The sequence below is a fragment of the Carcharhinus amblyrhynchos genome, chromosome 3, assembly GCF_965287045.1.
Source record: "Carcharhinus amblyrhynchos chromosome 3, sCarAmb.v2.hapA, whole genome shotgun sequence".
NCBI classification, from domain to species: Eukaryota; Metazoa; Chordata; class Chondrichthyes; order Carcharhiniformes; family Carcharhinidae; genus Carcharhinus; species Carcharhinus amblyrhynchos.
Genome location: NC_137326.1, coordinates 73,283,364 through 73,297,136, shown reverse-complemented (window position 1 = coordinate 73,297,136; position 13,773 = coordinate 73,283,364). Strand labels below are relative to the sequence as shown.

The 13,773-nt window shown below is 41.0% G+C and overlaps 1 protein-coding gene across 1 annotated transcript in view; it reads left to right on the top strand.

Moving 5' to 3' along the window:
* The window catches only part of cldn15la (claudin 15-like a), a 29,363-nt gene extending 16,436 nt beyond the window's left edge, over window positions 1–12,927 (top strand). Inside the window, exons 2-5 of the mRNA XM_080186336.1 lie at window positions 5,579–5,743; window positions 8,670–8,751; window positions 10,933–11,037; window positions 12,846–12,927. Of these exons, the coding sequence (XP_080042462.1) occupies window positions 5,579–5,743; window positions 8,670–8,751; window positions 10,933–11,037; window positions 12,846–12,927 (434 nt within the window). The remainder of the gene's footprint in view (window positions 1–5,578; window positions 5,744–8,669; window positions 8,752–10,932; window positions 11,038–12,845) is intronic.
* The last annotated feature ends 846 nt before the right edge of the window (window positions 12,928–13,773 follow it).

Sequence of the window (13,773 nt, the reverse complement as noted above, 5' to 3'; positions counted from 1 at the left end):
GGGGTTATTAGGATAGGGCCTGGGTAAAATCCTTTTTCAGAAAGTTGATGCAGTCTTTGAAAGGCCAAATGGCCTCCCTCTGAACTGAAGGGATTCTATGATTCTATTATTCCATATCACTCTTAGACAATATTAATGTTCATGCTGCGGTAGCAACTAAAAGGAAGATTCAGCAATCCCATGCTTTCAATGTTAAACCTCATTTGAAGGCAACGTGAGTCAGGGACTGAGGTTACAGCAGTCTGTCTCCAAACACAGATTCTTTCAAGTAAGGCACACTTTGGGTGTGAGGAATATTAAATGTGCTTATGAATTTCACTCTCTGTCAACTATCAATATTGGCATGAAACTCCTTCCCCAAAAGCATATCTACAGATTTGATGTGCATGCATCATATTTACCAATAAGACAAGTTGTAGGAGAACATAAGAACATAAGAACATAAGAAATAGGAGCAGGAGTAGGCCATCTAGCCCTTCGAGCCTGCCCCGCCATTCAATAAGATCATGGCTGATCTGTTGTGGCTCAGTTCCACTTTCCCGCCCTCTCCCCATAACCCTTAATCCCCTCTCTTATCAAGAACCCATCAACCCGCTTCTTAAAAATATTTAGCGAGGCAGCCTCCACCACTTCAACGGGCAGAGAATTCCAGAGATTCACCGCCCTTTGAGTGAAGAAGTTCCTCCTCAACTCCGTTCTAAACTGCCTCCCCTTTATCTTGAGGCTGTGCCCCCTAGTCCTACTGTCTTTTTTGAGCGGGAAGAGTCTCTCCACCTCTATCCTATCCATCCCATTCATCATCTTATACGTCTCAATGAGATCTCCCCTCATTCTTCTAAACTCTAACGAGTACAAGCCTAGTTTATTCAGCCTCTCCTCATAGCTCAATCCCCTCAACTCCGGTATCAGCCTAGTAAACCTCCTCTGCACTCCCTCCAGGGCCAAAATATCCTTGCGCAGGTGCGGCGCCCAAAACTGCACACAGTACTCCAGCTGCGGCCTCACCAATGCCCTATACAGCTGCAGCAAGACCTCCCTACTTTTATATTCAATCCCCTTCGCTATGAAGGCCAGCATCCCATTCGCCTTCCTGACCACCTGCTGCACCTGCAGGCTGGGTTTTTGCGACTCATGCACAAGGACCCCGAGGTCCCTCTGCACCGTTGCCTGCTGCAGTTTTTCGCCACGTAAGTAATAGTCCTTCCTACCATTCTTCCTACCAAAGTGGACCACCTCACACTTGCCAACATTAAATTCCATTTGCCATTTCCTGGCCCATTCGCTCAGCCTATCTAGATCCTTCTGCAGACTCTCAATCAAATAAATGCTTGAAATGAAAAATTTGGGTTGGTCGGGAACAACATGGAAGGAGAAGATTGAGATATGCAATTTATTTTTTGTTTGTTCATGGAATGTGGCATTGCTGGCTGAGTCAGCGTTGATTGCCCATCCCTGAGGGCAGTTAAGAGTCAACCACATTGCTGTGGCTCTGGAGTCACATATAGGCCAGACCAGGTAAGAAAAGCAAACTTCCTTTCCTAAAGGAAGCAGATAGGTTTTTACAACAATTGACAGTGGTTTCAAGGTCATTATTAGACTTTTACTTCTAGAGTTTTATTCAACTGGTGAATGGCAAATGGTGGAATTTGAATCCGGGTCCCCAAGCATTACCCTGGGATTCTGGATTACTAGTCAAGTGACAGTACAACTATGCCACTGCATAACTGGATATCATAATTGAATGTCTCTTTCAAAGAGCTGGCACGGACATAATGGGCTGAATAGCCTCCCTTGGTGTAACCCCATGATTTTATGACTTGCTTAAACCCAAACATGTACCAAACTCCAAAATATTCCAATAGTGTTTAAACTCACTGGAATACCCAACAGTGCAACCAGATGTATAGTGTGCATATTTTTGTTTTGAAATGTTACAAATATTACAAATTACAGATGGCCCAGGCAGCTACCCAATCAGGAATTTCCCATTAATGAATCCTAGCCTTTAAGGAAATGTTGGATGTAGGCACAAAAGTCTTTTGGAGAACTCTATTTTGTCAATTACCCACAAACAAAACAATGAGGATTTATCCTTTTTATCCTTACAGTTTCTTTATTAGGTGAAACATTAGACAAAATGTTGTGAAACAGCTTGATGATTAGTAAATAATTACTAGGTGGCAGTCCCTTTCGATTACCTCACTATATGTGCTCAAATACCATCAAAGGTACATTCATGAAGTATAAAATCTGATTTTACCAGACAGTGAGGATTACAGATGGAAGACGTAGAATTTAAATCTGCCACAAAATTGACATTACAGATCAACTTCCTGTTGCTTTTAGGAGAAATATTCTAGCCTACCATCAGTGTGTTTCTTGCTGGTGGGGGTCGGCACACCATTCACTTTTGGCGGAACCTTCCAGTCCCATCACTGTTAATGAAATTTCCCATTGACTGTACCCCATGCCACAGGGAAACCCATGGCATGGAGTATGCTGCCAGCAGGACCAAAGAATCCCACTGGCAGGAACAGCCGTAAAATTCTGCCCATCGCCTTCTTCAGAAATTAAATTTGGAGGGGGGTGGTTTCTGTAGCAGACAGTTGATTCAGCATTACTCAAGAGAGCCAAACCTTCACTGAGAGAAACTATGTTTCAGAATTTGAGGTTAGATCATGGATTTGGGTAAGATATTTATCAGCCAAGTTTGTTGTCATTATTTACATGAGTTAAGCTATCAGGAAAATGACCAAAAAGGAAAAGGAAAGCTCACTAAGTTGAACATGTTGCTGATAAAGGTTAGTCATTCTGATCTAACACCCTCCCACAAGACGAGATGAAAGGTCATTGTTCTAGTCAGGAGGATGTACTTCAACATCATCTATGAACGGAACTTGGAAAAAAATTCCCCTTGTATTTATCATTTCATTAGTCACAGTTGATGGTTCTGGAAAAAAAAGTTGAATTCTTTAGGTCAGTTCCCCTTTCTGCGGCAGCAAAATGGTCTTCTTAAAAATATTATTGGCTACTGACTACAATCTTGCATAACTCATGAGAGTATTTGTAAAATAGTTTGTATTTATTATGCACTTTCAGATGCATGTATGTATTGTATGTGTTTGCAAATGCATATGAGGATGTTTGGTGTTGCAGTTGGCAGCCTCTGAGCCTGAGGTTCCAGGTTCAAATCCCACTCAGGCCATGATGATCAAAAAAGATGTGTTCATGACAGGATCAAGTGGGTTGAGTATCAATCTGCAAACCCTTCGAACACATGCCAATGGCAAATGGTAAGAGCTGGACAGATTTCTGGTCAGCCATGTGATGGAAAGAATGCAAGTGCCTCAACTATTATTATCCACATATACATACAACATGCATGTAAAGTTGTGTGTTACCACAGTAACTCAATCTCCCTTGATGAGCTGCAACACACCACCGCGCGCGCGTGTGTGTGTGTGTGTGTGTGTGCGTGTGTGTGTGTGTGTGTGTGTGTGTGTGTGTGTGTGTGTGAGAGAGAGAGACAGCATGAGCATAAGCATGCATTCATCTGTGTACACACTTGTTGAGGTGAGATGTAAGTAAAAAACCATTGCTATTTTGATTACAAGTGAATATTCAAAAATTAGGACAGTGATTGTAACTGATGATAAATTAGCAGAAGATTGCAAAAAACAATTAATAATCAACAAGCACAAAGTGATTTGATGTTATGAATTTGTCTGGCCCAGCCTCAGAAAAATCGGAATGAAGCAGTAGAGAAGGAGGCCATTCAGCCTCATCTGTTTAGTATTTGATGAGTCCATCCCATGAAAGAGTAAAGGGTGAGAAAAGATCACTTGATCCATTGAGTATGATCTATTCATTACTCAATATCCATTTAATTGTGACCATCAACACCATGCCTTCAATTTTATTACAACCACAATTTTTATTGTCCTTTGAGTAAGGGCTTTGGACTTGAATTAATCTTGGGTGTTGGTGTAAAATGGTGACTGTGGGTCAGCCTCCCACATTGTATTCTAAATTATCTTTACATCAGGAAATGAAATTGAACAGAGTATAAAAGGGGTTGCGGATTCACTATTACCACTTTTATATCACTAACCAAGTCAAAATTTCACCGCCAATCATTTTAGGATTTGTTTTACAATTGTCTTGTAATCATTGTCTTGCAATTATTGGCCTTTTGAAGCTACACAAGAATGCAGGGTTGTGGGATGCAGTGCCATAATCAATGGATGAGGCAGAGATTGGGGCAGAATTTTCCGTGCTCCCTTCTGTGTTTTGTGGTAGCGAAGATGGCCTCCATTGGCTGTATGCGGGGAGTTCTGATCCTGTCTCTGTCAATGGAGTTTCCTATTCTATGTAACCCCCACAATCTAGAAGTCTACACCTTTAAGAATAGGTTGGATAGATAGTTGAAGAAAAGGGGATAAACGAATATAGGAAGTCGGCAAATGCGTGAAATTAGGACTACTGCACATAAGGAGGGAAAACACCAATGCTGAATTGGTTAGGCTGAATTTCTCACGGCTTAAGCAGCATTCTGGATTTATTTATACCATTTTGTAGTTTATACATTTTAGTGAGGTCAGCTCATTGGATTAATAGTGAGGTTAGAGGAGGAGGTGAAAGAGACAGACAGAGAAACATAGACACAAAATCTAAAACATAATACTATAAAGAGTATGTCGCTTAGAAACAGGCCAATCAATCCAATGCTGGTATTTAAATTTCATTTGAGCCTACTCCTATACTTTCTCTGCTTGACTTCTCTGTTCATATTAGCATGAGATTTCTTAAAATGAAGATCTCAGGACACCCCATTCCCCATCCTACATTCAGCAGATTTCACCATTGTACTCCAACATTTTGAAAATGTTACCATCTCCTACCCAATAGGATGGATAAATAATTTTAGCTTGATTTTTTGGGGGGATTATTTTGGCAGTCCTTAAGAGTTGAGGAATGGACCATTTTCCCATTTTTGGCATTTTCTGCTAGGTTCTATGAATCAACCATTGTACCTTCAAGGAAAGCTCAATGGATACCCAAGATAGATGTACCAGCGATATTAGCAGCATTTTCACTGTGGCTGATCAGGGGACCCACCCCATTCCCTCCCAGAGGAAATTCTAGTTGTGTTTCTAGTGAGAAGCACTTAAAGAAAAGCAGAAGAGGATCAGAGTTAGAGTAAAAAGCCCTATGTATCCTACCCAACAAGGAGTTTCTCTACCAATCTCAGAGGAGTGGCCCCTATCACACCAATATGGCAATTCCATCTCACACAACAGTCCTTGTGGTGGCTTGGAGAGAGATTGCCAACTAAAGTGGCATACTGGTGCTGTGTCCTCTTGTGAATGCTTTGAAATCATCTAAACTTTTTTACATAAGTAACTGTAAAGGGAAGAAGGATGTTCTCTTCGAGCACTGTTAAATAAATAGTTGTTTATATGAACAGAAGTGCATGCACACTGTGGTGGTTCATATAGAAGAGCTCTCCTGTTGGCTGTTTCTATACCAGCCCTGGCTCAGTCTTGCACCAACACTAAAACTCTTCTTTCTCCTGCAGCATATGTCCAAGCATGTCGCGCTCTGATGATCATCGCTATCATTCTGGGTGTAATTGCTACAGTGATGGCTCTGTTTGGTCTGAAATGCACTAATGTTGGAAGCATGGAAGAGACAGCAAAAGGAAAGGTTGCCCTTTCTGGTGGGCTTATCTTCATTCTATCAGGTCAGTACAATTACACGAGCTTTCACACAGTAAGAAGTCTCACAACACCAGGTTAAAGTCCAATAGGCTTGTTTGATATCATGAGCTTTCAGAGTGCTGTTCCTTCATCAGGTGAGTGGCTCACCAGGTAGGAGCTGGGCATTCTGCAGCAAACAATTCCCCTCCTGACTCCCAAAGCCTGTGAACCATCAACAAGGCTCAATGGATGAGGGCAACTTAAACACACAAGAGACTCAACACCATCCAGGACAAAGTAACCCACTTGATTGGCACCCATCCACATCTTAAACATTCGCTCCCTCCACTACTGATGCACAGTAGCAGCAGTGTGTACCATTTACAAGATGCACTGCAACAATTCACCAAGGACCCTTTGACAGCGCCTCCCAACCCCAAAATCTCTATCATCTCAAGGGATCAAAGCAGCCTGACTTGGAAATATATCACAATTCCTTCACTGTCGCTGGGTCAAAATCCTGGAGCTCCCTCCCTAACAGCACTATGAGTATGCCGACTCTTTAGGAACTGCAGGGGTTCAAGAAGGCAGCTCACCACCACCTTTTCAAGGACAATTAGGGATGTGTCATTGTTGATCTAGCCAGCAACACGGCATATCCCATTACAGAATACTGTTTTTCTCCACATTTGCTGCAGACTAGTGAGACTGACAAGACATTTGCAAACTAATTTATATAGTGCCTTTTCAATTTCTTGAGAGTTAAGTATTGCTGTGAACTTTCCTGTTCCTCACTGGATTAGCGTCATGGAACACCGTTTGGCCTCTGAGAAGGCAGTTTCTTTAATGTGACGTTACAGCCGAAAGATGGAAGCCACCCTCAGCGTGACCATTGTTCAAGTTTCTGGAGTGGCATTGTCCCTTCACTTCACAATGTAAAACCTGAGTGCTTCTGTGACAGCTCCCTGTAGGGGCAGTCAACAAATTACATGAGCAGATACACAGGTCACATTTGGTAATGCAGATAACAAGTGAGTTACTCATTATAATTGAAATGACAGTTTGGTAATAAAATACTGAAAGCATGAATAAGTCCTACTGAATATTTCATCTTGAAATCTGGTTAGTAATTAAAGAGTCATTAAATCATGAAGTATGAAAGGAAGGAATTCAACTTGTGTCAATGCTTTTTCCCTATTCCAATTCTCTTCCTGCATCTAGTGGTGCACCAAGGCAGTCTTTCTTCTGTTTCCATAGGTAGTATGGAGCAGATCACTAGTCTGTCACCAGGGGCTTATAAGTTGAGGGGCAGCACTCCACATCAAGCATGGATGACAAGGAGTCTCTCCCACTTTACTGCCAGCCATTGGCGTGTTTGGAAGGAAGGCATACTCACACAGTCGTTAGCACTGCTGCCTCATGGCACCCGAGACCCAGATTCAATTCTGACCTTGGGTGACTGTGTGGAGTTTGCATATTCTTTCTGTGAGTTTCCTCTGGAAGCTTTGCTTTCCTCCCACACTGCAGAGATGTGTAGGTTAGATGTATTAACTATGGGAAATATATGGGGCTACAGGGATAGGGCTAGGGAGAGAGTCAGTGCAGATTTAATGGGCCGAATGGTCACCTTTGCACTGTAGAGACTCGATGATGAACATACACTTCACATATCTCATTAGTGATGTAATGCTTTGGGTGCAAATTTGGCTGGCTGATTGAAAATAAAGTGTAGCTGTAAATGGATGTTTTTCGAATTGGAAGAAGCTATGCAGTGAGTTTCCCCAGCAGCCAGTACTAGATCCATTGCTTTGCCTGATATATGTTTATGGATTAGACATGGGTGTACAGGAAATTGTTTCAAAATCGTCAGATGACACTAAGCTTGGAAGCGATCTGTGAGAAGGATAGTGGCTGACTTTACAAAGACAGAGTGAGGTTGGTGCAATGAGTGTACATGGGTGTACATTTGGCAAAGTAAATTTAGGCAGAGAAGTGAAAAGTGATTCATTTTGGAAGGAAGAACATGAAGAGCAATACAAAATAAAGAGTACATTCTTAAGGGGGCCCTGGGTATATGAGCAAAAATCATTGCAGGTGGCAGGGCAAGTTAAGAAAGTGATTAAAAAGGCATTCTTTTTCTGGGCTTTATAAATAGAACCACAAAATACAAAAGTACCAATGATAAATCTGCACAAAACATGGATTTGGCCTTAACTTGAGTATCATGTCCACCTCCAGTCTCCACTGCAGTAAAGATGTGAAGGCAATAGTGAAAGTGCAGAAAAGATTTAAAGAATTGTTTAGGGTTAAAGGACATGGGTGGATTAGAGAACCTAAGGTTATTCTCATCGAAGAAGAGTTTGAGAGAGTATTGCTACAAGTGTCCAATATCACGTGGAATCTAAAGAGAGTAGATAGAGACCGGGATTTTCCGGTACCAGCCAACATCATGGTGGGCAGGACCGGAAATCTGGAGAACCATTGATTTTTCATGGCTCTCCAAATATTCCTTTCATTGTCAAGGCCAGAAAATCCTGCCCAAAGAGAAACTTCCCAATGACAGAAGGATCGAGAATCAGTGGACACCAATTTAAGGTGATTGGCCCAATAAACAGTGGCAACATGAGGAAATCTTTTTTTCATGCAACAAATGGTTTGGTCTGGAATACACTGTCTGAGAGTGAGGTGGAGGCAGATTCAATCATGGCTTTCAAAACAGAATTTGAAAAGCACCTGTAAAGAAACAAAAAATTTCTGGGCTATGGAGAAAGGGCAATGGAATGCGATCAACTGAGTTGTTCATAAGGACTGTACAGACAAGACAGACTAAATAGCATCCTTCTGTGCAGTAACTATTCTAGGATTCTATGATTCACTACTTAAGTAGAAATTAATTAAATGAGTGGATACGTTTTTATCTGTTATTTGAGTTTTCTGGAGCTTGATGTATTTTTTCCATTTGATTAACAGGTTTATGTGCGATCGTCCCTGTTTCCTGGTATGCCTACAATGTCACAATGGACTTCTACAATCCCATCTTTGCTGGAACAAAGTATGTATATAGTATTTAATGAGAAAGTAATATTGTCAGTTGTATTTGTTTTAGAATCCAGAAGAGCTAAAGGAGAACTAAGGGGAGATTTTTCTAGTGTGCTCTCACTGAAGGAGGCCTATCAGAAGTGTAAACTTGGCTAAATATTTTTACAGTTATAAGAGCATAAGAACTAGGAGCAGGAGTAGGCCATCTGGCCCTTTGAGCCTGCTCCCCCATTCAATAAGACCATGGCTGATCTTTTCGTGGATTCAGCTCCACTTACCTCATTATCAATAAAAACAAATACTTGAAGCATTCGATGGGTCGGTTAATGTTAATGGAGAGAGAAACAAGAGTCAGGACATCCAGTCAATGACTTTTCTTCAGAACTGGAAATAATTAGAGTGTGTAAGTCAATGCAGAGCAAGGGAAAGACCCAGGGAAAGAACGGACAAAAGAGCCCATATTAGGGTGAAAAGCGGATGTTGTTAAATTAAAAAAGACGAGAGGGCAAAGCAAAAGAAATTGGTAATGGAATGAGCAAGGAAATAAAAGATGGGTCAAGTGGAGATACAAATGGCAGCAGCATCATTACCAACAGCTTGGCTAAGACCTTAAGTTGTTGACCACAATATCAATATTAGAAGGTTAAATATCCTGGGGTAGTAAAGAGACTCTATATATGCACATTGTGTTTGCTGGTTGACCAACTTATGCTGCTAAAGATATAACTTCCAAAGCAGGTATGAGAATTGTAAACACACTACTGACAAGTCTACCAGCTTTATATCCACACGGGCTAACTGTTCAAATCAAATTTGTTATCACATCCATTTCTATCCCGTAATTTAGTCTTACATGGTAAAAATCCAGCCTAAAAGAAGGATCTTACAAAAAATATCCTGACAGCAAATGCAAATGATAATATACATAAAGCCTATTTACTATTTAATACTAGTCTTTTTTTAATTGGTTGCCCTCCCCAACAAGATGGGAGGTCTTGTGGTCCAGTGGGTAGTGTCCCTACCTCTGAGGTAGAATTTCAAGTCCCACTCCAGGACTTGATGGCCAGTGAAGGTATGTTCATAACACGGTCAAACATGTTGTGTATCAGCCTGCAAAATCCTCCCAATCACGCCAATGGCTGGTAGTAAGAGTGGGAGAAACTCCTGGGCCACAATGATTGATGTAGAGTGGTGCCCCTCAAGCTATAAACCCCTGCTTACAGACTAGTGACCTGTTCCAAGAAAAAATTCATGCTGGGAACAAATGGAAGTCTGTCTTGTGAACCATTAGTGGGGGAAGCAAAACAGCAACTTGCCTAAAGGACACTGCTTCATTGCTGAAAAATGCCTCCATCCCCACTGACACATTGTCCAAGCGGCCATTCACTATGTATAAACTGAGGCAGCACATATTGGGTGGGAGATATGCTCACTGACACACTGACTCCCAGTCCAGCAGTGCCTCAAATTTTAAATTCTCATACTGAAAGTTTCCCTGGTGTCATAGCCCTCTCTATCTCTGCAACTTCCTCCAGCACTACAATCCTCCTGGAATTCTGAGTTCCTCCAAAACTGGTCTCTTGAGCACCCCTGGTTTCCTTTGTCTTATTATTCCAATCATTCCTTCATCTGTCTAAGTCCAGCCTAAGCATTGGAATTCTCTCTCTAAACTTTCTGGCTCTTTAAGTCTCTTTCCCTTCCTTTGGAATGCTCCTAAAAACCTATATTTTGGTCAAGACTTTGGTCCAATATCACCACACGTGGTTGGTGCCTCTTCTTATCTGGTTACATTCCTGTGAAGTAGCTATTACTAAAGTAAATGGGAATTGCAACATTTGGTATTCCTTACCAATATCCTTACACTGGATAAAGATTAGAAATGGCTAATCTTTCTATCCCCTTACTTAATGCCAAATGTAGCACCCCACTCAGTTAATCGATAATTAGAAATGAGCAATAAATTCTGGCCCAGCGAGCAACACTCACATCCCATGAATGAAAAGAAATTTTAACATTCCAGAGAATGGTTATCAAACCTGAGTCTGTTAGGGTCCATATGATTTAATAACATATATACTGAATGGATGGTGCCCTCGCTGTTGGGCACCACCTAAACTTTGGCAGGTGGTTGGCATTGTGTAGTAAACAGTTACCTTTAACAATGTATGAACCTAACAATGTCTTTTGTTTGCAGATATGAGCTGGGGTCTGCCCTCTACATCGGGTGGGGTGGATCAGCTCTCCTCATTTTGGGAGGTGCATTCTTGTGTTGTTCCTGCAAAAGAAATGCACAGCCAAGGTAAGTGTTTTTCTGATGCCCATTTTATCTTGCACCCACCTGCTGCACCTTTGTCATCAGTAAAATGGCTTCCCTATAGGTACTTGACTCAATGCGCTTAAGCAGATGTAAATTGACTGAGATTGTCACTTCTCCATACCAAGGCTCCAACTGAGTGATGAGCATGAAAATGCACCCAAAATATTAGTGAAATAAGAGATCCAGTAGAATATAAAGTCAAAATACAGTCAACGTAGAGATTGGATAAGAGTTTCAAATTTCTGAATTCTTTTTACACTCTTATGATTCTCACAATCTTACCATGAAATCAACTTCAAAAAAAAATTGCCATAATAGGGTAAGTTTAACAAAATAGAATGCCAAGATAAGACATCATCAACACACCAATAATCATAGAATCCCTACAGTGCAGAAAGAGGCCATTCAGCCCATCGAGTCTACATCAACTCTCTGACAGAGCATCTTATCCAGGCCCTATCCCTATAACCCTACGTATTTACCCTGCTAATCTTCACATCTTGGGACATGAAGGGGCAATTTAGCATGGCCAGTCCACCTAATCTGCACATCTTTGGGCTGTGAAAGGAAACCAGAGCACCCAGAGGAAACCCATGTAGACACGGTGAGAATGTGCAAACTCCACACAGCCATTCACTCAAGGCTGGAATCGAACCTGGGTCTCTGGCGCTGTGAGGCAGCAATTCCAACCACTGTGTCCGTGACATTGCATAGTAATGCTCCATTATGAGCAGACCCTATGCCAACCTTAGTACAAGTAAGGATCATACCAGTCTCAATGTTATATGGTCTGTAGTTTAAACCTTGGATCTATATTTTAAGTAAGTTTCATGTGGGTCTTATAATACATATACTTGCCAAATTCTTCTCATTATAAATCAAGTGCAAAGGCATTTCACTATCCTGTTGTAGGCATTATGAAGGGTTCACTGTACACAGCCTCACAATAAAGTTTTTTTTAACAAATGCTCCATATGAGTAGACTTAGGCCTAATGATAAGCTGGCTCAGTACAGGTCCTACTATGTGTTAGCTCTATATTGACATAATGATGGTGGGCTCTACATAGGCTAAATAAGGCTGTGGTGTAATGGTATTGTCACTGGACTAGCAATCCAGAGACCCAGGATAATCCTTTCGGGATTTGACAGATTGTCAAATTTGAATTCAACAATAATCTGGAATTCAAAGTCCAATGATGTCCATGAAACCATTGCTGATTGTTGTAAAAACCCATCTAGTTCACTAATGTCCTTTAGAAATGGAAATCTGTTGTCTTTACCCTAGTCTGACCCACCTATAACTCCAGACCCACAGCAATGTGTTTGACACTTAAATGCCCGCAAGGATGTGCAATAAATGCTGACCCAGCTAGCGACGCCCACATCCCATAAAAGAATAAAAAAAGACTTTGAACAGATTCCATAGAGACCTCTTTTCCATTAGCAAGGAAGACAACATAATTGTTTATTGTTGTCCAAGATAGTGTCTGGGAGATGGAGCAACTCCCAAAGCTGTTTTAGTTCCAGCTATTTCATCCATTTGACATGATTTGTCAAAAGATATGTTTTGCATCTATTGTTTCTCTTTCTGTTTTGATTTTGGTTTATTACTTAGGAAGCCGTTTGCCTTTTTCATTCTCAGAAGAAAATTGAGTGAGAGCAATAAAAAAAGTTAATATATATGAAAAGAAAGGAGCAAAATAGGTATCAGGAAAGGTTGAATACTGCATTAGCGATGACTGAATATATCCCTGTGCAAGTAATGGTAATTATATGTTCTCTTTCACAGTGGCTACAAGTATTCTTCTGCTCAAAGTGGACAACGAATCTACACAAAGGCAGAGTCAACTCAGTCAAAAGCTTATGTCTAAATCAAAGACTGACAAAAAAAATGCTTCTTATGTTACTCAGGTCTTCAAAAGTCTTGTGAGAAAAACAATCATTTGTATTTTGTAAAATCATTGTGTCACTCTGTGAAGCATTCAAATAAGTAGAGTAAGTGGCTATACGGCAATACTAAAGGTGTTGAATGTTCTATCATCACACTGCCAGAATTTTTTTTTGTTTTAATCTGCACAAGGGATATTGGCTTCATGACTCCACTTAGGAGGGTCGATCAAGTCACAGGCCTAGGCTTCAATCTCATTTGCTTCAGAGGGTTTGGTCAGGAGATACAGGACTGAGTAAGAGCACTCACTCTAGCGGGGGCAGAAGTGGTGGGGGTAGCAAAGGGAAGGAGAAGACTCTCACCGCCTGCCATCATCCAGTAGAAAATCTGGCTATCCCATGCTTTGAGGAGAATGGGGAATTTGACAGGATATAACAATGCAGAGAGCTATGGAATGGAATGGTTGCAAAATGCAATTTTTTCACTTTGTTCTTACCATTATGTCCAAGGGGTTTCCACTATTACAGTGCCAGATATAATTACATAAGGAAAGTGTTTTGCTGCAAATTAGTTCATAACTGAAATTAATTTTATGAAATCACGATGCCACTGGTAAAACAGCCTTTTCAAGTGGGACTTATCACTTGGTGCCACATTATCACATGGAAAGTCAGATTTCAATTCTGTCACTATGTTTTTTTGTTAACACCATCCTATGAAACTGAAAAGCATTTTGCTGGTTATCTTTTAGAGACCGAAATTCTCTTAATCCCGATGAGGCATTTTTAAAAGTGGTTGCAAACTGAACTGTGCTCTTTGTAATCATCTG